Genomic DNA, 26,583 nt, shown 5'->3' on the forward strand with positions numbered 1-26,583 from the left:
CTAGGGCCTTTACCATGTGGTGTGAGAGGGTGAGGGTGAGGGTGAGAGGGTGTGGCCCTAGGACCTTTACCATGTGGTGTGAGAGGGTGAGGGTGAGGGTGAGGGTGAGAGGGTGTGGCCCTAGGGCCTTTACCATGTGGTGTGAGAGGGTGAGAGGGTGTGGCCCTAGGGCCTTTACCATGTGGTGTGAGAGGGTGAGAGGGTGAGGGTGAGAGGGTGTGGCCCTAGGGCCTTTACCATGTGGTGTGAGAGGGTGAGAGGGTGTGGCCCTAGGGCCTTTACCATGTGGTGTGAGAGGGTGAGAGGGTGAGGGTGAGAGGGTGTGGCCCTAGGGCCTTTACCATGTGGTGTGAGAGGGTGAGGGTGAGAGGGTGAGGGTGAGAGGGTGAGGGTGAGGGAGAGGGTGAGAGGGTGAGGGTGAGGGTGAGGGTGAGAGGGTGTGGGTGAGGGTGAGAGGGTGAGGGTGAGGGTGAGGGTGAGAGGGTGTGGGTGAGGGTGAGAGGGTGAGGGTGAGGGTGAGAGGGTGAGAGGGTGTGGCCCTAGGACCTTTACCATGTGGTGTGAGAGGGTGAGGGTGAGGGTGAGGGTGAGGGTGAGGGTGAGAGGGTGAGGGGCCTTTACCATGTTGTTAAGTTGCAAAGTCCTGGGCCTTTTCATCTCATGGAAATTGTTATTTTTTTCTTCACCAACATGGTAGAAACAGGAATATAATAACAATAATGAAGTGGAACAAATACAACAGGGTTTCACCGGCTTTGCTGCTTGAACCCCTAAATATACCTGCAAGCAGCCTTGCCAGGGTTCAAGCTGTGGGTCCACTGTGCAACCATCAGGACACATCGCCTTAGGATGAGATACTTCTGTACTCCTGACCACGCTTGGCAAATATCAGAACTCTAAATCTTCCAGATCATGCAATATAACTTTGATGTATTTTTTACTATTTTTAATGATATTGACAATTTTAAATGTCTTAACCGATTGGAACCAAATGTGGTATATAGCATTTATGGATGCATGTCTTTAAACAACATGGCCACTATGAACCAATGAGCTTGCATGAATGTTTTTTTCCTGTCCAACAGCGCCACCATGCGGTCAAACTCAACAATTTTCTACAGGTTAGCTAGACTCACCTCTCTGAGCGCGTGTGACACATTTCATCACTCTGAGTCAACCAGATCAAGAGATATAAACATGTGCCCGTTACAGCGCCACCGTGTGGTCGATCTGAATGTGTTGAGTGTTGCATGGTATTGCATGAGAGGGTGTGGCCATTGGACCTTTACTATGTTGCTAAACTGAACATTCCTGATCTTTTTCATCTCATTGGATTTTTATTTTTTTCACCAATAACTAGAAAAGTACATTTCCTGATGATAATGTGGTGTGCTTGCTAGCTTGTGAAGCTTGTTAGCCTGATTAATTGATAGGATATGATAGCCTGAACAAGTGAAAGTTGGTTTGGTTGTCACTTGCTTGAATGATTCAAGTGTTGCTCGTAGTGGGTTATTTTATGCAATTTTATATAGTTATAGTTGATCAAAGTTTTTGAGAATTTGAAGTTAGCATAGCCTGAACATGTGAAAGTTAGTTTGGTGTCACTAGCTTTAACAGATCAATAATTACTGTTTGTGAATTATTTAATGCAATGACTCTGAGCTGCTCAATGACATGAGAGAGATGCTAGCTGATGTTAGCTAGCTTATTTTTTCATCACTCTAAACTCCTACAAACAACTGTAACGTTTTTTATTGGTAGAAGATATTTTTGTTCAAAGCCAGATTTGGAGAGCAGAGAAGTAGAGGAAGATTCCATACGCTCTAAGTTTTTGGCTGGCTTTTTGGGGGACTGGTCAAAACAGCAGTTGTTTGGAACAAATTGGAAAAAACGTGTTAATATATTTCCTAAAACAGCTGTATAGTTAGATCCGTAGAGGATATTTTTATTCTGAAATATTTATATTATATTATAATATTAAACATATTTGAATAGGAGAGCCGTAGACGAAGATGTCACACCCTCTTAACTTTTTGTCTAACTTGTTGGGTAAGTGGTCAAAAGTTCAGTTGTTTATAAAAAAAGTTAGAGAAAATGTTGTTGATGCGGTCACTTAAACAGCTGTAGCGTTTGATTGGTACCAGATAATTCTGTAATTATTTCAGGTTTGAAAAGCAGAGAAGTAGAGGAAGATTTCATATGATCTAACGTTTTGCCTAAGTTGATTACAATCTGGTCAAAGTATCTGATGTGTCAAAAGTTACGTTGTTTACAGTGAATGTTGGAAACGTTGTTGTCACAACAGGGAGCTTTAGAATGTTGAAAAAAGTCCCATTTAACATGAATGAAGATGGACAAAAAAGAAAGACCAAAAGATGTATAGTTTAAAAAGTATAAATCATTTAAAAAGTTCTATACAAGCACACTATTCCAGACCAGTCTGCACATTTTAAAGTTTGAATGGTGTTTGTAGCTTAAACGGTGTAAGAGGAGTAGCATGCAGAAAAATAATAAGACATATGTCGAAGATTTAAAGTGGGGACTTTTACTTCACAAGTCCCACCTAATAATAACTAGATGGTAATTTTCCATGAAGAAAAATTTGATGGGATTTGCTTCGACTCTTTAACATGTAGTATTGTGGTAGTTGTTGAAGAAGTTTAAAATGTTTTACTTAAGCAAAGAGTTAAATGTAGTCAAACTTAAATGTTGTAAAAATAATCGTGTATGATTACTTTGATAGACTACAGTATCAACCTTATTACTTTGGATTGTGTTAGATCACATATTTCAACACACATAACTACACTTAGAAAAAGTTACAGAAAATGTTGCGGTCATTTAAACAGTTTGATAGGTTGTTTTAACGTTTGATTCTGTTATTATTCCAGATTTGAATAGCAGAGAAGTAGAGGAAGATGTCATAACCTTTAACTCTTTGTGTAAGTTTTGGTCAAAGTAGCTGATTTGTGTCAAAAGTTGCATTGTTGCATTTACAGTGGAAGTGATGACGTCACAATTATTAGCCACATTAAAGTGAATGAATATGGACATTTTTAAAGTTTTTAAATGGCGTTTCTAGCCGTGTGAGAGGAGTAGCGTGCAGAAGAAGAATAAAAAGAACAACAACGTTTTAGAATGTGACGTTTGCTTCGAAAGTCCCATTAATAACAATAAAAAGTGAGAATTATGTCAAAGATTTAAGTGGGGGCTTTTGCTTTGCGAACCCCACAATAATTAAAGCAGCGAGCAATGTTGCCAGTGTTCCAGCTAGGTGCTGTTGTTCATTGTTGGTAAATGTTGAAGTGAGTTGAGCAGTTGTTATAAGATGGCATAAGTGTTAGTAGTACCTGGTGCATCAGGAGTATTGATAGTGCTTCACTATGAAACATTTCACATACATGCATACTGTAAATGCACATAGTCAAACACACACACACACACACACACACACACACACACACACACACACACACACACACACACACACACACACACACACACACACTCGCCTCATAATGCCACCATCTGGACAAATTGGACATCACCCTAGGATGAGCTACTTCTGTACTCCTTGCCACACTTGCCAAATATCACAACTCAACATCAACCGATCATGCAATAGTCCTTTGATGTATTTTGGACCTTTTGTAATGATGTTGACTACTTTAAATGTCTTTTTCACTTCCTGCTGAACACGGAACGAGGGAGAGCTCGGTTTGTTGTTTTGAAAGTCTATTGAAAAAGTTTGGTTACTAGCTAGCTACCTTTTGATTTTGGATCCTGCGGCGTGTTTGTCATCAGTTGCTGGGACCGTTACTATCTGTCCAGTGATCCTGCCAACCAATGCCAGATCTGAGGAGCTGTTTGGGGGCCCCAGTGCCCCCTCACATTGACTCTGTACCGGTACCCCCTGTATATAGCCTCCACATTGACTCTGTACCGGTACCCCCTGTATATAGCCTCCACATTGACTCTGTACCGGTACCCCCTGTATATAGCCTCCACATTGACTCTGTACCGGTACCCCCTGTATATAACCTCCACATTGACTCTGTACCGGTACCCCCTGTATATAGCCTCCACATTGACTCTGTACCGGTACCCCCTGTATATAGCCCTGCACATTGACTCTGTACCGGTACCCCCTGTATATAGCCTCCACATTGACTCTGTACCGGTACCCCCTGTATATAGCCTCCACATTGACTCTGTACCGGTACCCCCTGTATATAGCCTCCACATTGACTCTGTACCGGTACCCCCTGTATATAGCCTCCACATTGACTCTGTACCGGTACCCCCTGTATATAGCATCCACATTGACTCTGTACCGGTACCCCCTGTATATAGCCTCCACATTGACTCTGTACCGGTACCCCCTGTATATAGCCTCCACATTGACTCTGTACCGGTACCCCCTGTATATAGCCTCCACATTGACTCTGTACCGGTACCCCCTGTATATAGCCTCCACATTGACTCTGTACCGGTACCCCCTGTATATAGCCCCTCCACATTGACTCTGTACCGGTACCCCCTGTATATAGCCCTCCACATTGACTCTGTACCGGTACCCCCTGTATATAGCCTCCACATTGACTCTGTACCGGTACCCCCTGTATATAGCCTCCACATTGACTCTGTACCGGTACACCCTGTATATAGCCTCCACATTGACTCTGTACCGGTACCCCCTGTATATAGCATCCACATTGACTCTGTACCGGTACCCCCTGTATATAGCCTCCACATTGACTCTGTACCGGTACCCCCTGTATATAGCCTCCACATTGACTCTGTACCGGTACCCCCTGTATATAGCCTCCACATTGACTCTGTACCGGTACCCCCTGTATATAGCCTCCACATTGACTCTGTACCGGTACCCCCTGTATATAGCCTCCACATTGACTCTGTACCGGTACCCCCCTGTATATAGCCTCCACATTGACTCTGTACCGGTACCCCCTGTATATAGCCTCCACATTGACTCTGTACCGGTACCCCCTGTATATAGCCTCCACATTGACTCTGTACCGGTACCCCCTGTATATAGCCTCCACATTGACTCTGTACCGGTACCCCCTGTATATAGCCTCCACATTGACTCTGTACCGGTACCCCCTGTATATAGCCTCCACATTGACTCTGTACCGGTACCCCCTGTATATAGCCTCCACATTGACTCTGTACCGGTACCCCCTGTATATAGCCCCCACATTGACTCAGTATCGGTACCCCCTGTATATAGCCTCCACATTGACTCTGTACCGGTACCCCCTGTATATAGCCTCCACATTGACTCTGTACCGGTACCCCCTGTATATAGCCTCCACATTGACTCTGTACCGGTACCCCCTGTATATAGCCTCCACATTGACTCTGTACCGGTACCCCCTGTATATAGCCTCCACATTGACTCTGTACCGGTACCCCCTGTATATAGCCTCCACATTGACTCTGTACCGGTACCCCCTGTATATAGCCTCCACATTGACTCTGTACCGGTACCCCCTGTATATAGCCTCCACATTGACTCTGTACCGGTACCCCCTGTATATAGCCTCCACATTGACTCTGTACTGGTACCCCCTGTATATAGCCTCCACATTGACTCTGTACCGGTACCCCCTGTATATAGCCTCCACATTGACTCTGTACTGGTACCCCCCTGTATATAGCCTCCACATTGACTCTGTACCGGTACCCCCTGTATATAGCCTCCACATTGACTCTGTACCGGTACCCCCCTGTATATAGCCTCCACATTGACTCTGTACCGGTACCCCCTGTATATAGCCTCCACATTGACTCTGTACCGGTACCCCCTGTATATATTCTCGCTATTGTTATTTACTGCTGCTCTTTAATTATTTGTTATTCTTATCTCTTACTTTTTTTTGTATTTTCTTAAAACTGCACTGTTGGTTAAGGGCTTGTAAGTAAGTATTTCACTGTGAGGTCTACTACACCTGTTGTATTCAGCATTTCACTGTGAGGTCTACTACACCTGTTGTATTCAGCATTTCACTGTGAGGTCTACTACACCTGTTGTATTCAGCATTTCACTGTGAGGTCTACTACACCTGTTGTATTCAGCATTTCACTGTGAGGTCTACTACACCTGTTGTATTCAGCATTTCACTGTGAGGTCTACTACACCTGTTGTATTCAGCATTTCACTGTGAGGTCTACTACACCTGTTGTATTCAGCATTTCACTGTGAGGTCTACTACACCTGTTGTATTCAGCATTTCACTGTGAGGTCTACTACACCTGTTGTATTCAGCATTTCACTGTGAGGTCTACTACACCTGTTGTATTCAGCATTTCACTGTGAGGTCTACTACACCTGTTGTATTCAGCATTTCACTGTGAGGTCTACTACACCTGTTGTATTCAGCATTTCACTGTGAGGTCTACTACACCTGTTGTATTCAGCATTTCACTGTGAGGTCTACTACACCTGTTGTATTCAGCATTTCACTGTGAGGTCTACTACACCTGTTGTATTCAGCATTTCACTGTAAGGTCTACTACACCTGTTGTATTCAGCATTTCACTGTGAGGTCTACTACACCTGTTGTATTCAGCATTTCACTGTGAGGTCTACTACACCTGTTGTATTCAGCATTTCCCTGTGAGGTCTACTACACCTGTTTTATTCGGCGCATGTGACAAATACAATTTGATATGAAAATAAAAATAAAAAAATGTATGAAATGTATGCATTCACTACTGTAAGGTGCTCTGGATAAGAGCGTCTGCTAAATGACTAAAATGTAAATGTAAATTTGGCATAGCAGCTAGCCTAGCTGCTAGCTAGCTGCCTATTAAGCTAGCTGGGTTTTCTTGAGCGCTTGAACGCAGCCCGTGACGCGGTTAGCCATTGTGGCTGGGACTGCATATTGTCCCAGGCTTGTGGCTGTCTACATCCCTGCAACCTGCCTTGTCTGGAAGTAACAGCATAACCTTCGTTGTTGACATGACAAAGACCAATGCAGGCGGGAGTACTGTTGAGGTAGTGTTTGAACATCATGAAGAACGATATGGCCTTAAATGGCCATGTACTCTTATAATCTCCACCCGGCACAGCCAGATGAGGACTGGGCACCTCTCAGAGCCTGGTTTCTCTCTAGGTTGCTTCCTAGGTTCCTGGCTTCCTAGGTTCCTGCCTTTCTAGGGAGTTTTTCCTAGCCACCGTGCTTCTACACCTGCATTGCTTGCTGTTTGGGGGTTTTAGACTGGGTTTCTGTATAAGCACTTTGTGACATCGGCTGATGTAAAAAGGGCTTTATAAATACATGTGATTGATTGTCTCTCTATCACAGGTTAAGGATCTTTTAAACAAACAAAAAGAGTTCTACAAGCAGTTGTTACAACAACAAGAAAATAGCTTAGTGTTTTATCCAAATACTGGTGGATTCAACTAATAAAACAATGGATGACCTGACCAGAGAGGTTCAGGACCTGAAGATCAGTTTGCATTTCTCCCAGGGTCAGATCGATGAGTTTAATGGCAAGATTGGCAAATTGTATTTGTCACATGCGCCGAATACAACAGAATACAACCTTACAGTGAAATGCTTATTGTCCACCCTCCCTCCCAAAAGCCTGTTAGGGGTAGGAGAACCTATGGGTTCGTAGCTTCAACCCCGCAGCACGCACACACACACACACACACACACACACACACCAATTGATTAATGGACTGCTGAATGTATTTTTTAAATATTTTTCTTTGTTTGCTCTTTTCAGTATGATGTCTATCTCTGATCAGCTACCCAGGAAAGGGCTGAAAATAGCCCATATTAACATATGTAGCCTTAGAAATAAAATTAACGAAATCAATAACTTGCTAACATCAGATAACATTCATATATTAGCCATTTCTGAGACTCACTGAGATAATTCATTTTATGATACATCAGTAACAATACAAGGATATAACATCTATAGAAGAGACAGGAATGTTTATGGCGGAGTTGTTGCTGTATATATTCAGAGCCATATCCCTGTAATACTTAGAGAAGATCTTATGTCAAGTATTATTGAAGTGTTGTGGTTGCAGGTTCACTTGGCACATCTAAAGCCTTTTCTTTAAGGGTGTTGCTATAGGCCACCAAGTGCTAACAGTCAGTATCTAAATAATATGTGTGAAATGCTTGATAGTGTATGTGATGTAAACAGAGAGGTCTACGTTCTTGGGGACCTGAGTATTGACTGGTTTTCATCAAGCTGTCCGCTCAAGAGGAAGCTTCTTACTGTAACCAGTGCCTGTAATCTGGTTCAGGGTATTAATCAACCTACCAGGGTGGTTACAAACACTACAGGAACAATATCATCCACATGTATCGATCACATTTGTACTAATACTGAAGAACTTTGTTCTAAAGCTGTATTTTTTATTTATTTAACCTTTATTTAACTAGGAAAGTCAGTTAAGAACAAATTATTATTTACAATGACGGCCTACCAAAAGGCCTCCTGCGGGGACGGGGGCTGGGATTACATTATTAAGGATTAAAAATAAAAAATAAATAAAATATGAATATAGGATAAAACACACATCACGACAGGAGAGACAACACAACACTACATAAAGAGAGACCTAAGACAACAACATAGCATGGCAGCAACACATGACAACACAGCATGGTAGCAACACATGACAACACAACATGGTAGCAACACAACATGGTAGCAACACAAAACTTAGTACAAACATTATTGGGCACAGACAACAGCACAAAGGTCAAGAAGGTAGAGACAACAATACATCACGCGAAGCAGCCACAACTGTCAGTAAGAGTGTCCATGATTAAGTCTTTGAATGAAGAGATTGAGATAAAACTGTCCAATTTGTTGAATCTCGTTCCAGTCGCTAGCTGCAGCAAAACTGAAAAGACGAGCGACCCAGGGATCTGTGTGCTGTATCCGTACCCAAAGAGATTATACAAAATACTTTGCTGTGACTTTTACGTGGATGAGGTTCGAAATATTTGTTGGTCTGATGTGATTTTAATAAGGAGCATCCAGATGAATTTATGAAATTGCTTCTTCTAATTATTGATAAACATGAACCTGCTAAGACACTGACTGTTAAGGATCCATGGATTGACGAGGAATTGAAACGCTGTATGGTTGAAAGAGTGGCTAGTTAAGTCTGGCTGCACATTTGACTGGCTGAAATTATCTTAGTAAACAAACAAAAAAGAAGAAAATGTATTATGATGCCAAGATCAAACACTTCGTGTTTAAATTAAATTATGAGCAGAAAGACACATTCAACTCAATTTTTCATCGAATCAGATGGCTTATTCATCGCGAAACCATTTGATGTTGCCAATTATTTTAATGATTACTTAATTGGCAAAGTGGGCACAACTTAGGCAGGAAATCCCAACAACGAAGTGAGCTATTATACTCATGCGTAAAAAAAATAAATAAAAGCATTGCAAGTTTGAATTTTGTAAAGTTAGCGTGGGAGAGGTGGAAAAATGATTCTTATCGATCAATAATGACAAACCTCCTGGCATTGACAACTTAGATGGAAAGCTACAGAGGATGGTAGCTGACTCTATAGCCACTCTTATCTGTCATATCTTTAATCTGAGCCTAGAGGAAAGGCTTTGTCCTCAGGCCTGGAGGGAAGCCAAAGTCATTCCTCTACCCAAGAAAAGTAAAGCAGTCTTTACTGGTTCTAACAGCAGACCTATCAGCTCTTAGCAAACTGTTGAAAAAAACGGTGTTTGACCAAATACAATGCTATTTCAGCATGCTTATAGAGAAGGGCACTCAACATGTACAGCACTGACACAAATTACTGATGATTGGTTGAAAGAAATTGATAATAAGAAGATTGTGGGAGCTGTACTGTTAGATTTCAGTGCAGCTTTTGATATTATTGACCATAACCTGAAAAAATTTACACTACCGTTCAAAAGTTTGGGGTCACTTAGAAATGTCCTTGTTTTTGAAAGAAAAGCAAAACAAAATTGTCCATTAAAATAACATCAAATTGATCAGAAATACAGTGTAGACATTGTTAATGTTGTAAATGACTATTGTAGTTGAAAACGGCTAATTTTTAATGGGATATCTACATAGGCGTACAGAGGCCCATTATCAGCAACCATCACTCCTGTGTTCCAATGGCACGTTGTGTTAGCTAATCCAAGTTTATCATTTTAAAAGGCTAATTGATCATTAGAAAACCCTTTTGCAATTATGTTAGCATAGCTGAAAACCTTTCTAAACAAAGAAGCAATAAAACTGGCCGCCTTTAGACTAGTTGAGTATCTGGAGCATCAGCATTTGTTGGTTCGATTACAGGCTCAAAATGGCCAGAAACAAAGACCTTTCTTCTGAAACTCGTCAGTCTATTCTTGTTCTGAGAAATGGAGGCTATTCCATGAGAGAAATTGCCAAGGAACTGAAGATCTCGTGCAACGCTGTGTACTACTGCCTTCACAGAACAGAGCAAACTGGCTCTAACCAGAATAGAAAGAGGAGTGGGAGGCCCCGGTGCACAACTGAGCAAGAGGACAAGTACAGGCAGAGTTGCAAAGAAAAAGCCATATCTCAGACTGGCCAATGAAAAGAAAGATTAAGATGGGCAAAAGAACACAGACACTGAAAAGAGGAAGATTGGAAAAAAGTGTGATGGAGAAACAAATCTAAGTTTGAGGTGTTCGGATCACAAAGAAGAACATTCGTGAGACGCAGAAGAAATGAAAAGATGCTGGAGGACTGAACCATCTGTCATCATGGTGGAGGCAATGTGATGGTCCGGGGCTGCTTTGGTGGTGGTAAAGTGGGAGATTTGTACAGGGTAAAAGGGATCTTGAAGAAGGAAGGCTATCACTCCATTTTGCAACGCCATGCCATACCCTGTGGACGGTCCTTAACTGGAGACAATTTCCTCCTACAACAGGACAATGACCCAAAGCACAGCTCCAAACTATGCAAGAAATATTTAGGGAAGAAGCAGTCAGCTGGTATTCTGTCTATAATGGAGTGGCCAGCACCGTCACCGGATCTCAACCCTATTGAGCTGTTGTGGGAGCAGCTTGGGGTGAAATCTCTTCAGATTACTTCAACAAATTGACGACTAGAATGCCAAAGGTCTGCAAAGCTGTAATTGCTGCAAATGGAGGATTCTTTGACGAAAGCAACATTTTTGAAGGACACAATTATTATTTCAATTAAAAAATCATTATTTATAACCTTGTCAATGTCTTGACTATATTTCCTATTCATTTTGCAACTCATTTCATGTATGTTTTCATGGAAAACAAGGACATTTCTAAGTGACCCCAAACTTTTGAACGGTAGTGTATATACCCATGTTTTTAAACACAACATCTTCCAGGACTCTAGCTCAAACAATATGGCCACCATGATCCAATGAGGTTGCATGGATGGTTTTTCCTGTCCAACGGCACCAACGTGCGTGTGCGTGCGTGTGCGTGCGCGTGCGTGCGTGCTCCTACTGGTTGTTTGGGTCGTCTGTTGTGGTCCACCATATCCAGCAGGGGGAAGTATTCTGTCAACATGTCGATGCTCACCACATTCTGGAAGCCCAGACTGGAGGGACGTTAAGGATCAACATGATAACATCTATAACATACCAAACATTTATTTATTTAACCTTTATTTAACTAGGCAAGTCGGTTTAAGAAACAAATTCTTATTTACTTTGACAGCCTACCCCGGACGACACTGGGCCAATTGTGCGCCGCTCTACGGGACTCCCAATCACGGCCAGATGTGATACAGCCTAGATTCAAACCAGGGATTGTAGTGACGCCTCTTGCACTGAGATGCAGTGCCTTAGACCACTGCCCCACTTGGGAGCCCAACATTAGGAATACCTTCATAATATTTACTGGTACCCCACCCTCTTTTGCCCTCAGAACAGCCTCAATTCGTCGGGGCATGGACTCTACAAGGTATCGAAAGCATTCCACAGGGATGCTGACCCATGTTGACTCCAATGCTTCACACAGTTGTATCAAATTGGCTGGATGTCCTTTGGGTGGTGGACCATTCTTGATACACATGGGTGTGAAAAACCCATCAACCTTGCAGTTCTTGACACAAACCGTTCAAAGGCACTTAAATGTTTTGTCTTGCCCATTCACCCTCTGAATGGCACACATTCACAATCCATGTCTCAAGGCTTGAAAGTCCTTATTTTTCCCATCTCCTCCCCTTCATTAACACTGATTGAAGTAGATTTAACAAGTAACATCAATAAGGGATCATAGATTTCACTTGGATTCGCCTGGTCAGTCTATGTCATGGAATACTCTTAATGTTTTGTCTACTCAGTGGAATTTCCAGTTTATACTCTATCACTCTATGGCTGACGATGCTGTGTTTAGGTTTGCCAGCCCCCGGGCTGAAGCAGTAGGCCAAACCTTTATCTGGATGACAAGCCCCAGGCTGAAGCAGTAGGCCAAACCTTTATCTGGAGGACAAGCCCCAGGCTGAAGCAGTAGGCCAAACCTTTATCTGGATGACAAGCCCTCAGGCTGAATCAGTAGGCCAAACCTTTATCTGGATAACAAGCCCCAGGCTGAAGCAGTAGGCCAAACCTTTATCTGGATAACAACATCATCTGCTCTTATCATCGTCATCGGTGCAGCAAATTTTGTTGGCTTCACCTAAAATGCCCCCCAGTTCTCAGAGCACTATTATAAGCTCTCATTACTGTCCCTGGACCTGCCAGGCTGTCACCCAGTAATCACAGAGACCTTGAATATATGGTCGAGCAGATGAACCAGGGTTATAAAATACGACCGGCTGTACAGCCACGTGGTCTCACTGATCAACATAGAACTACCCCTCTAAGAAAGACTAAAGGCTTTGATTGATGTTTTAAATGCCGATAGTTTTTTAGTCAGCTACTCACACTGGCTGAGTAACTATATACATCTGGTGATGATGGCACAGTGAAACAGCAGAGTTAGAAGTGATTAGACAGATACTTGTTAGCGATATCCAGTACAGGTCCTTGTCCTGACACCAGAACACATTTCTCATGGTACTTCGTGAACATCCTGAGAGGACTGTGAGACAGCATCACCTGGTCCTGGGAGATCTACGAGAGAAAGACACAACACAGATACAAAGTTATCAAACAGAGTGGCTGCTGCCTGAAACCACGGCCTGAAACCACGGCCTGAAACCACAGCCTGAAACCACAGCCTGAAACCACCGCCTGAAACCACAAACCACAGCCTGAAACCACAGCCTGAAACCACAAACCACAGCCTGAAACCACCGCCTGAAACCACCGCCTGAAACCACCGCCTGAAACCACCGCCTGAAACCACAGCCTGAAACCACAGCCTGAAACCACAAACCACAGCCTGAAACCACAGCCTGAAACCACAAACCACCGCCTGAAACCACCGCCTGAAACCACCGCCTGAAACCACCGCCTGAAACCACAGCCTGAAACCACCGCCTGAAACCTCAGCCTGAAACCACCGCCTGCACAGCCTGAAACCACAAACCACAGCCTGAAACCACAGACTGAAACCTGAAACCACTGCCTGAAACCTGAAACCACAGCCTGAAACCACCGCCTGAAACCACAGCCTGAAACCACATCCTGAAACCACAAACCACAGCCTGAACCACAGCCTGAAACCACATCCTGAAACCACAAACCACAGCCTGAAACCACAGCCTGAAACTTGAAACCACCGCCTGAAACCACAGCCTGAAACCACTGCCTGAAACCACCGCCTGAAACCACAGCCTGAAACCACCACCTGAAACCACAGCCTGAAACCACAGACTGAAACCACGGCCTGAAACCACGGCCTGAAACCACAGCCTGAAACCACGGCCTGAAACCACGGCCTGAAACCACAGCCTGAAACCACAAACCACAGCCTGAAACCACAGCCTGAAACCACAGCCTGAAACCACAAACCACAGCCTGAAACCACAGCCTGAAACCACAGCCTGAAACCACAAACCACAGCCTGAAACCACAGCCTGAAACCACAGCCTGAAACCACCGCCTGAAACCACCGCCTGAAACCACGGCCTGAAACCACGGCCTGAAACCACAGCCTGAAACCACAAACCACAGCCTGAAACCACAGCCTGAAACCACAGCCTGAAACCACAAACCACAGCCTGAAACCACAGCCTGAAACCACCGCCTGAAACCACAGCCTGAAACCACAGCCTGAAACCACAAACCACAGCCTGCAACCACAGCCTGACACCACATCCTGAAACCACAAACCACAGCCTGAAACCACAGCCTGAAAGCACAGCCTGAAACCTGAAACCACCGCCTGAAACCACCGCCTGAAACCACAGCCTGAAACCACCGCCTGAAACCACAGCCTGAAACCACAGCCTGAAACCACATCCTGAAACCACAAACCACAGCCTGAAACCACCGCCTGAAACCACAGCCTGAAACGACAGGCTGAAACCACATCCTGAAACCACAAACCACAGCCTGAAACCACAGCCTGAAACCACAAACCACAGCCTGAAACCACAGCCTGAAACCACAGCCTGAAACCACATCCTGAAACCACAAACCACAGCCTAAAACCACAGCCTGAAACCTGAAACCACCGCCTGAAACCACAGCCTGAAACCACCGCCTGAAACCACAGCCTGAAACCACAGACTGAATCCACCGCCTGAAACCACAGCCTGAAACCACAGCCTGAAACCACGGCCTGAAACCACGGCCTGAAACCACAGCCTGAAACCACAAACCACAGCCTGAAACCACAGCCTGAAACCACAAACCACAGCCTGAAACCACAGCCTGAAACCTGAAACCACAGCCTGAAACCACAGCCTGAAACCACCGCCTGAAACCACAGCCTGAAACCACAGCCTGAAACCACAGCCTGAAACCACCGCCTGAAACCACAGCCTGAAACCACCGCCTGAAACCACCGCCTGAAACCACAGCCTGAAACCACCGCCTGAAACCACAGCCTGAAACCACGGCCTGAAACCACGGCCTGAAACCACGGCCTGAAACCACAGCCTGAAACCACAAACCACAGCCTGAAACCACAGCCTGAAACCACAGCCTGAAACCACAAACCACAGCCTGAAACCACAGCCTGAAACCACCGCCTGAAACCACAGCCTGAAACCACCGCCTGAAACCACGGCCTGAAACCACAGCCTGAAACCACAGCCTGAAACCACGGCCTGAAACCACGGCCTGAAACCACGGCCTGAAACCACGGCCTGAAACCACGGCCTGAAACCACAGCCTGAAACCACAGCCTGAAACCACAAACCACAGCCTGAAACCACAGCCTGAAACCACAGCCTGAAACCTGAAACCACCGCCTGAAACCACCGCCTGAAACCACAGCCTGAAACCACCGCCTGAAACCACAGCCTGAAACCACAGCCTGAAACCACATCCTGAAACCACAAACCACAGCCTGAAACCACAGCCTGAAACCTGAAACCACCGCCTGAAACCACAGCCTGAAACCACAGACTGAAAGCACCGCCTGAAACCACAGCCTGAAACCACCGCCTGAAACCACCGCCTGAAACCACCGCCTGAAACCACAGCCTGAAACCACAGCCTGAAACCACATCCTGAAACCACAAACCACAGCCTGAAACCACAGCCTGAAACCTGAAACCACCGCCTGAAACCACAGCCTGAAACCACAGACTGAAACCACCGCCTGAAACCACAGCCTGAAACCACAGCCTGAAACCACAGCCTGAAACCACCGCCAGACTCCCAGGGTTAGACTCCCAGGGTTAGGGGTTAGACTCCCAGGGTTAGGGGTTAGACTCCCAGGGTCAGACTCCCAGGGTTAGGGGTTAGACTCCTAGGGGTTAGACTCCCAGGGGTTAGGGGTTAGACTCCCAGGGGTTAGGGGTTAGACTCCCAGGGGTTAGGGGTTAGACTCCCAGGGGTTAGACTCCCAGGGGTTAGACTCCCAGGGTTAGGGGTTAGACTCCCAGGGTTAGGGGTTAGACTCCCAGGGTTAGGGGTTAGACTCCCAGGGTCAGGGGTTAGACTCCCAGGGTCAGGGGTTAGACTCCCAGGGTTAGGGGTCAGACTCCCAGGGTTAGGGGTTAGACTCCCAGGGTTAGACTCCCAGGGTTAGACTCCCAGGGTTAGGGGTTAGACTCCCAGGGTTAGGGGTCAGACTCCCAGGGTTAGGGGTTAGACTCCCAGGGGTTAGACTCCCAGGGGTTAGACTCCCAGGGTTAGGGGTTAGACTCCCAGGGTTAGACTCCCAGGGTTAGGGGTTAGACTCCCAGGGTCAGGGGTTAGACTCCCAGGGTTAGACTCCCAGGGTCAGGGGTTAGACTCCCAGGGTTAGACTCCCAGGGTTAGACTCCCATGGTTAGGGGTTAGACTCCCAGGGTCAGGGGTTAGACTCCCAGGGTCAGGGGTTAGACTCCCAGGGTTAGGGGTTAGACTCCCAGGGTTAGGGGTCAGACTCCCAGGGTTAGGGGTTAGACTCCCAGGGTTAGACTCCCAGGGTTAGGGGTCAGACTCCCAGGGTTAGGGGTTAGACTCCCAGGGTTAGGGGTTAGACTCCCAGGGGTTAGACTCCCAGGGTTAGGGGTTAGACTCCCAGGGGTTAGACTCCCAGGGTTAGGGGTTAGACTCCCAGGGGTTAGACTCCCAGGGTTAGACTCCCAGGGCTAGGGGTTAGACTCCCAGGGTTAGACTCCCAGGGCTAGGGGTTAGACTCCCAGGGTTAGACTCCCAGGGTTAGGGGTTAGACTCCCAGGGGTTAGACTCCCAGGGTTAGACTCCCAGGGCTAGGGGTTAGACTCCCAGGGTTAGACTCCCAGGGTTAGGGGTTAGACTCCCAGGGTTAGACTCCCAGGGTTAGGGGTTAGACTCCCAGGGTTAGGGGTCAGACTCCCAGGGTTAGGGGTTAGACTCCCAGGGTTAGACTCCCAGGGTTAGGGGTCAGACTCCCAGGGTTAGGGGTTAGACTCCCAGGGTTAGGGGTTAGACTCCCAGGGGTTAGACTCCCAGGGTTAGGGGTTAGACTCCCAGGGGTTAGACTCCCAGGGTTAGGGGTTAGACTCCCAGGGGTTAGACTCCCAGGGTTAGACTCCCAGGGCTAGGGGTTAGACTCCCAGGGTTAGACTCCCAGGGCTAGGGGTTAGACTCCCAGGGTTAGACTCCCAGGGTTAGGGGTTAGACTCCCAGGGTTAGACTCCCAGGGCTAGGGGTCAGAGGGGAGGTTTAGGGGTCAGAGGGGAGGGCTAGGGGTCAGAGGGGAGGGCTAGGGGTCAGAGGGGAGGGTTAGGGGTCAGAGGTTAAGGTTAGGGTTGGACTCACAGGGTTAGGGTTCAGAGGTTAAGGTTAGGGTTGGATTCACAGGGTTAGGGTTCAGAGGTTAAGGTTAGGGTTGGACTCACAGGCACTCCCAGTATTTGAGACAGTTGATCAGCCTTCTTCTGACGGAGACAGTTTCCAGCGTTGGTGACAAACACCACAGGAACCAAGAACTGTCCTCTGGAGTCCACCAACTTCTGAAAGGCCTTTTTAGCGGCTGGAATAGGAGTCTTCCCCCGGACCAGCACCCCATCGATGTCAAACAGCAGGCCGAACCCTGGCTGGATCTAGAGCACAGGAGGATCAGAGACACTTCTGAGAAAGGCATTGGACAAACCATAGAACAAATACTGTACAAACCTTCTTTTAGTTGTTGTTTTTTAGTTTGGATTGATTTCGTTTTTACATTACAGGTGTTGTCACACACAAACCATCCATGCGTGGCATCACAGCAAAACGGCAAGATCTGGTCCTGATCTGCACAACCAAAAGCAAACAGACCCAGACAGACCCAGACAGACCCAGACAGACCCTGACAGACCCAAACAGAACCTGACAGACCCTGACAGACCCAAACAGACCCAGGCAGACCCAGACAGACCCAGACAGACCCAGACAGACCAAGACAGACCCACCCTAACCTGCACTGCAAAGAATAATAAAGGATTCTCAGAGCAAAATACTAAACAATGATTTATAGCTTTATAAACCAGCATCATCCCGGCTTTATACACCAGCATCATCCCAGCTTTATACACCAGCATCATCCCAGCTTATAAACCAGCATCATCCCAGCTTTATAAACCAGCATCATCCCGGCTTTATCAACCAGCATCATCCAAGTTTAATAAACCAGCATCATCCCGGCTTTATACACCAGCATCATCCCAGCTTTATACACCAGCATCATCCCATCTTTATACACCAGCATCATCCCAGCTTATAAACCAGCATCATCCCAGCTTTATAAACCAGCATCATCCCAGCTTTATAAACCAGCATCGTCCCAGCTTTATAAATCATCATCATCCCGTCTTTATAAACCAGCATCATCCCAGCTTTACAAACCAGCATCATCCCAGTTTAATAAACCAGCATCATCTCAGCTTTATCAACCAGCATCATCCCAGCTTTATCAACCAGCCACATCCCAGTTGTATAAACCAGCATCATCCTGGCTTTATAAACCAGCATCATCCCAGCTTTATAAACCAGCAGCATCCCAGCTTTATAAACCAGCATCATCTCAGCTTTATAAACCAGCATCATCCCAGTTTATAAACCAGCATCATCACCGCTTTATAAACCAGCAGCATCTTAGCTTTATAAACCAGCATCATCCCAGCTTTATAAACCAGCATCATCCCAGCTTTATAAACCAGCATCATCCCACCTTTATAAACCAGCATCATCCCAGCCTTATCAGCCAGCATCATCCCAGTTGTATAAACCAGCATCATCCCAGCTTTATAAACCAGCATCATCCCAGCTTTATAAACCAGCATCATCTCAGCTTTATAAACCAGCATCATCCCAGTTTATAAACCAGCATCATCCCGGCTTTATAAACCAGCAGCACCTTAGCTTTATCAACCAGCATCATCACAGCTTTATAAACCAGCATCATCCCAGCCTTATCAGCCAGCATCATCCCAGTTGTATAAACCAGCATCATCCCAGCTTTATCAACCAGCCACATCCCAGTTGTATAAACCAGCATCATCCTGGCTTTATAAACCAGCATCATCCCAGCTTTATAAACCAGCAGCATCCCAGCTTTATAAACCAGCATCATCTCAGCTTTATAAACCAGCATCATCCCAGTTTATAAACCAGCATCATCACCGCTTTATAAACCAGCAGCATCTTAGCTTTGTAAACCAGCATCATCCCAGCTTTATCAACCAGCATCATCCCAGGTTATAAATCAGCATCATCCCAGCTATATCAACCAGCATCATCCCAGTTGTATAAACCAGCATCATCCCGGCTTTATAAACCAGCATCATCCCAGCCTTATCAGCCAGCATCATCCCAGTTGTATAAACCAGCATCATCCCAGCTTTATAAGCCAGCATCATCCCACCTTTATAAACCAGCATCATCCCAGCTTTATAAACCAGCATCATCCCAGTTTATAAACCAGCATCATCCCGGCTTTATAGACCAGCATCATCCCAGCTTTATAAACCAGCTTCATCCCAGTTTATAAACCAGCATCATCCCAGTTTATAAACCAGCATCATCCCGGCTTTATAAACCAGCATCATCCCAGTTTAATAAACCAGCGTCATCCCAGCTTTATAAACCAGCATCATCCCAGCTTTATAAACCAGCATCATCCCACCTTTATAAACCAGCATCATCCCAGCCTTATCAGCCAGCATCATCCCAGTTGTATAAACCAGCATCATCCCAGCTTTATAAACCAGCATCATCCCACCTTTATAAACCAGCGTCATCCCAGCTTTATAAACCAGCATCATCCCACCTTTATAAACCAGCATCATCCCAGCTTTATAAACCAGCATCATCCCAGTTGTATAAACCAGCATCATCCCGGCTTTATAACCCAGCATCATCCCACCTTTATAAACCAGCATCATCCCAGCTTTATAAACCAGCATCATCCCAGTTTATAAACCAGCATCATCCCGGCTTTATAAACCAGCATCATCCCAGCTTTATAAACCAGCATCATCCCAGCTTTATAAACCAGCATCATCCCAGCTTTATAAACCAGCATCACCCCAGCTTTATAAACCAGCATCATCCCAATTCCCACGTTAGCCACGAACCCCCGGTGGCTTTGTCTGTTTGTCAGTGTTTTGATAAGAATGGTTTCCCGTCTATCTCACTCTGTTTCACACACTTGAGGATTATTAACAACTGACATCCGTCCTCTTTCCCAGGGGAGCACTCAGTTAAGATCCATCCCTACACACACACACACACACACACACACACACACACACACACACACACACACACACACGTCATTCCACCCTGACCAACATCAGCCACCCTGACTCAACAATGTATTTCATAACTAGATTATGGATAAGGCTCAAATTCCTCAAAAATATAGAAATGATATAAAAGCCAGAATGATCAAGCAATTACATATCTACAGTACCACACCACTACATATCCGCAGTACATCACCACACCACTACATATCTACATCACCACACCACTACATATCCACAGTACATCACCACACCACTACATATCTACATCACCACACCACTACATATCCACATCACCACACCACTACATATCCACATCACCACACCACTACATATCCACATCACCACACCACTACATATCTACCTCACCACACCACTACATATCTACCTCACCACACCACTACATATCTACAGTACATCACCACACCACTACATATCCACATCACCACACCACTACATATCTACAGTACATCACCACACCACTACATATCTACATCACCTCACCACTACATATCTACCACACCACTACATATCTACATCACCACACCACTACATATCCACATCACCACACCACTACATATCCACATCACCACACCACTACATAACATGTGTGAAATGCTTGATAATGTATATGATATCAACAGAGACTTATATTTACTGGGTGATTTAAATATTGACTTGCTTTCATCAAGCTGCCCACTCGAGAAAAAGCAGTATCCAGATCCATAGGATGTAGTGATCACAATATAGCAGCCATATCTAGGAAACCCAAAGTTCCAAAGGCTGGGCCTAATATAGTGTATAAGAGGTCATACAATATGTTTTGTAGTGATTCATATGTTGATGATGTAAAGAATATTTGTTGGTCTGTGGTGTGTAATGAGGAGCAAACAGACGCTGAACTGGACACATTTATGAAAATGTTTATTCCAGTTACTAATAAACACCCATTAAGAAAATGACTGTTAAAACTGTTAAATCCCTGTGGATTGATTAGGAATTGAATAATGGTATGGTTGAGAGGGACGAGGGTAAAGGAATGGCAAATAAGTCAGGCTGCACAACCGACTGGTAAACGTACTGCAGATTGAGAAATCATGTGACTAAACTGAATAAAAAGGATAAGAAACTACACTGTGAAACCAAGATAAATGACATAAAGAACGATAATAAAAAGATTGGAGCATCTTAAATGAAATTCTGGCAAAAAAAGGCAAACTCAGCTCCATCATTCATTGAATCAGATGCTCATTCATCACTAAACCCACTGATATTGCCAAATTCTTTAATGATTTTTTCATTGGCAAGATTAGTAAATTTAGGCATGACATGTCAGCAACAAACGCTGACACTACACCTCAAGTATATCTGACCAAATTATGAAAGACAAGAATTGTAATTTTGAATTCCCTAAAGTGAGTGTGGAAGAAGTGAAAAAAGTATTGTTGTCTATCAACAATGACAAGCCACTAGGCTCTGACAACTTGGATGGAAAATTACTGAGGATAATAGCGGACGATATTGTCGCTTCTATTTGCCATATTTTCAATTTAAGCCTACTAGAAAGTGTGTGTCCTCAGGCTTGGAGGGAAGCTAAAGTCATCCCACTACCTAAGAACAGTAAAGCCCCCTCTACTCGAATCCCCGAGCTGACAAGGTACAAATCTGTCGTTCTGCCCTGAACAAGGCAGTTAACCCACTGTTCCTAGTTAAATAAAGGTCAAATAAAAATATCCGACCAATCAAATCAATTTGTATTTGTCACATGCGCCGAATACTTACCGTGAAATGCTTACTTACAAGCCCTTAAACAACAATGCGGTTCAAGAAATAGAGTTAAGAAAATATATACTAAATAAACTAAAGTATAAAATAAAATGAAAAAGTTGCACAATAAAATAACAAGAACGAGGCTATATACAGGGGGTACCAGTACGTTCTGGTATCATTACACCGCTATAACGTTATTATATCGATACATTGTATCAACCAACTACTGCGTAATGATGAGACTGTAACGTAACAACACTACCTTGTTATTTAACGTCGAGGCGCCGCATATCCCACACCTTGTCAGTAGAGTTCCCCGGTCCCCGGGCTGGCTGAGCAGGGTGTTCGCAGCCCGGTGTAGGACGCTCAGTGCCTTCATGATTCTGCTGCTCTGCGGTCCGGTTCTCTCCGCTGCCTCCTGTTTCTCTTATTTAGTTCAATCTTGTTCGAACCCTTCATATATCGCTGAAGGCATGATGTGACGTCACAGAGAAGGTGGTCCTATAAACACAGGCGGTAGAGCGGTGCGGCGGGGGAACAGTGCGGTGGGGGAGCGGTGCGGCGGGGGAACAGTGCGGTGGGGGGAGCGGTGCGGCGGGGGAACAGTGCGGTGGGGGAGCGGTGCGGCGGGGGAACAGTGCGGTGGGGGAGCGGTGCGGCGGGGGAACAGTGCGGTGGGGGAGCGGTGCGGCGGGGGAACAGTGCGGTGGGGGAGCGGTGCGGCGGGGGAACAGTGCGGTGGGGGAGCGGTGCGGTGGGGGAGCCGATCTGTTTAGTAGTGGAACATCAAAGTGATCTTTAGCGGACGCGGGATTACAAAATCCCACAGGATTCACACGCTGCGCCACTAGACTGGATTCGACTGATTCAAAGAAACATTCATGCGTTTTGTACTACAGTATCTTGTATGAGAGAGCTAAACAGCTCATCTGGGGTCAGTGAGGCGCGTTATGCGTGTCATCTGACTCCAAAATGCCGCTGGTCCTGAATAGAGCAAAATGTGCTTCATAGGCCTTTTTGCATTCCTGTACGGTTATTCCTATCAGGCTACAATTATTAAAGTTCCAGACACACAAACTCAGTATTTATCAAGACTATAATTTATACAATTTCAATGAAGACATATAATGGTTTATTACGGATTTCAAGTGATCTATAAACACAAAAGGTGTCTAGTAACTGAGGATGCGGTTTTAGTTCCCCTTAAACCAGCCCTGATGACATCAGATTGAAGTTTGAAGACTTTGATATAGAGAATGTAAACCATTTCTGTTGACAATGTCAAGACACCTAACAAGAGGATGCAGACTACCCCAGACACACTGAAACACAGATTAGAACAGGGTTATTCTTCCTCACTAACAGATTAGAACAGGGTTATTCTTCCTCACTAAATACTAGATTAGAACAGGGTTATTCTTCCTCACTAACCACTAGATTAGAACAGGGTTATTCTTCCTCACTAACAGATTAGAACAGGGTTATTCTTCCTCACTAACAGATTAGAACAGGGTTATTCTTCCTCACTAACCACTAGATTAGAACAGGGTTATTCTTCCTCACTAACAGATTAGAACAGGGTTATTCTTCCTCACTAACCACTAGATTAGAACAGGGTTATTATTCCTCACTAACCACTAGATTAGAACAGGGTTTTGTTCCTCACTGACCACTAGATTAGAACAGGGTTATTCTTCCTCACTAACCACTAGATTAGAACAGGGTTATTCTTCCTCACTAACCACTAGATTAGAACAGGGTTATTCTTCCTCATTAACCACTAGATTAGAACAGGGTTATTCTTCCTCACTAACCACTAGATTAGAACAGGGTTATTCTTCCTCACTAACCACTGGATTAGAACAGGGTTGTTCTTCCTCACTAACAGATTAGAACAGGGTTATTCTTCCTCACTAACCACTGGATTAGAACAGGGTTATTCTTCCTCACTAACAGATTAGAACAGGGTTATTCTTCCTCACTAACCACTGGATTAGAACAGGGTTGTTCTTCCTCACTAACAGATTAGAACAGGGTTATGGTTCCTCACTAACCACTAGATTAGAACAGGGTTATTCTTCCTCACTAACCACTAGATTAGAACAGGGTTATTCTTCCTCACTAACCACTAGATTAGAACAGGGTTATTCTTCCTCACTAACAGATTAGAACAGGGTTATTCTTCCTCACTAACCACTAGATTAGAACAGGGTTATTCTTCCTCACTAACAGATTAGAACAGGGTTATTCTTCCTCACTAACAGATTAGAACAGGGTTATTCTTCCTCACTAACAGATTAGAACAGGGTTATTATTCCTCACTAACAGATTAGAACAGGGTTATTCTTCCTCACTAACAGATTAGAACAGGGTTAATCTTCCTCACTAACCACTAGATTAGAACAGGGTTATAATTCCTCACTAACAGATTAGAACAGGGTTATGGTTCCTCACTAGCCTCTAGATTAGAACAGGGTTATTCTTCCTCACTAACAGATTAGAACAGGGTTATTCTTCCTCACTAACAGATTAGAACAGGGTTATTCTTCCTCACTAACAGATTAGAACAGGGTTATTCTTCCTCACTAACAAATTAGAACAGGGTTATTCTTCCTCACTAACAGATTAGAACAGGGTTATTCTTCCTCACTAACCACTAGATTAGAACAGGGTTATTATTCCTCACTAACAGATTAGAACAGGGTTATTCTTCCTCACTAGCCACTAGATTAGAACAGGGTTATCCTTCCTCACTAACAGATTAGAACAGGGTTATTCTTCCTCACTAACAGATTAGAACAGGGTTATTCTTCCTCACTAACAGATTAGAACAGGGTTATTCTTCCTCACTAACAGATTAGAACAGGGTTATTCTTCCTCACTAACAGATTAGAACAGGGTTAATCTTCCTCACTAACAGATTAGAACAGGGTTATTCTTCCTCACTAACAGATTAGAACAGGGTTATTCTTCCTCACTAACAGATTAGAACAGGGTTAATCTTCCTCACTAACAGATTAGAACAGGGTTATTCTTCCTCACTAACAAATTAGAACAGGGTTATTCTTCCTCACTAACAGATTAGAACAGGGTTATTCTTCCTCACTAACCACTAGATTAGAACAGGGTTATTATTCCTCACTAACAGATTAGAACAGGGTTATTCTTCCTCACTAACCACTAGATTAGAACAGGGTTATTCTTCCTCACTAACAGATTAGAACAGGGTTATGCTTCCTCACTAACCACTAGATTAGAACAGGGTTATTCTTCCTCACTAACCACTAGATTAGAACAGGGTTATTCTTATTCACTAACAAATTAGAACAGGGTTATTCTTCCTCACTAACAGATTAGAACAGGGTTTTCTTCCTCACTAACCACTAGATTAGAACAGGGTTATTATTCCTCACTAACAGATTAGAACAGGGTTATTCTTCCTCACTAACAGATTAGAACAGGGTTATTCTTCCTCACTAACCACTAGATTAGAACAGGGTTATTCTTCCTGACTAACAGATTAGAACAGGGTTATGCTTCCTCACTAACCACTAGATTAGAACAGGGTTATTCTTCCTCACTAACCACTGGATTAGAACAGGTTTATTCTTCCTCACTAACCACTAGATTAGAACAGGGTTATTCTTCCTCACTAACCACTAGATTAGAAAAGGGTTATTCTTCCTCACTAACAGATTAGAACAGGGTTATTCTTCCTCACTAACAGATTAGAACAGGGTTATCCTTCCTCACTAGCCACTAGATTAGAACAGGGTTATTCTTCCTCACTAACGATTAGAACAGGGTTATGGTTCCTCACTAGCCACTAGATTAGAACAGGGTTATTCTTCCTCACTAACAGATTAGAACAGGGTTATTCTTCCTCACTAACAGATTAGAACAGGGTTATGGTTCCTCACTAGCCACTAGATTAGAACAGGGTTATTCTTCCTCACTAACCACTAGATTAGAACAGGGTTGTTCTTCCTCACTAACAGATTAGAACAGGGTTATTCTTCCTCACTAACAGATTAGAACAGGGTTATTCTTCCTCACTAACAGATTAGAACAGGGTTATTCTTCCTTACTAACCACTAGATTAGAACAGGGTTATTCTTCCTTACTAACCACTAGATTAGAACAGGGTTATTCTTCCTCACTAACAGATTAGAACAGGGTTATTCTTCCTCACTAACCACTAGATTAGAACAGGGTTATTCTTCATCACTAACCACTAGATTAGAACAGGGTTATTCTTTCTCACTAACAGATTAGAACAGGGTTATTCTTCCTCACTAACAGATTAGAACAGGGTTATTCTTCCTCACTAACAGATTAGAACAGGGTTATTCTTCCTCACTAACAGATTAGAACAGGGTTATTCTTCCTCACTAACAGATTAGAACAGGGTTATTCTTCCTCACTAACAGATTAGAACAGGGTTATTCTTCCTCACTAACCACTAGATTAGAACAGGGTTATTCTTCCTCACTAACAGATTAG

General features: G+C 44.5%; 1 protein-coding gene across 1 annotated transcript in view; it reads right to left on the reverse strand.

Annotated features, from left to right (window-relative positions):
- The window catches only part of LOC106593459 (haloacid dehalogenase-like hydrolase domain-containing 5), a 29,648-nt gene extending 7,122 nt beyond the window's left edge, over positions 1-22,526 (reverse strand). Inside the window, exons 1-4 of the mRNA XM_045705493.1 lie at positions 22,343-22,526; positions 17,425-17,628; positions 12,999-13,111; positions 11,499-11,592 (exon numbers count right to left, since the gene is read on the reverse strand). Coding sequence (XP_045561449.1) covers positions 11,499-11,592; positions 12,999-13,111; positions 17,425-17,628; positions 22,343-22,459 — 528 coding nt within the window. The 5' untranslated portion in view covers positions 22,460-22,526. The remainder of the gene's footprint in view (positions 1-11,498; positions 11,593-12,998; positions 13,112-17,424; positions 17,629-22,342) is intronic.
- Positions 22,527-26,583: the final 4,057 nt, after the last annotated feature.

This window comes from Salmo salar, chromosome ssa22 (assembly GCF_905237065.1).
Source record: "Salmo salar chromosome ssa22, Ssal_v3.1, whole genome shotgun sequence".
NCBI classification, from domain to species: domain Eukaryota; kingdom Metazoa; phylum Chordata; class Actinopteri; order Salmoniformes; family Salmonidae; genus Salmo; species Salmo salar.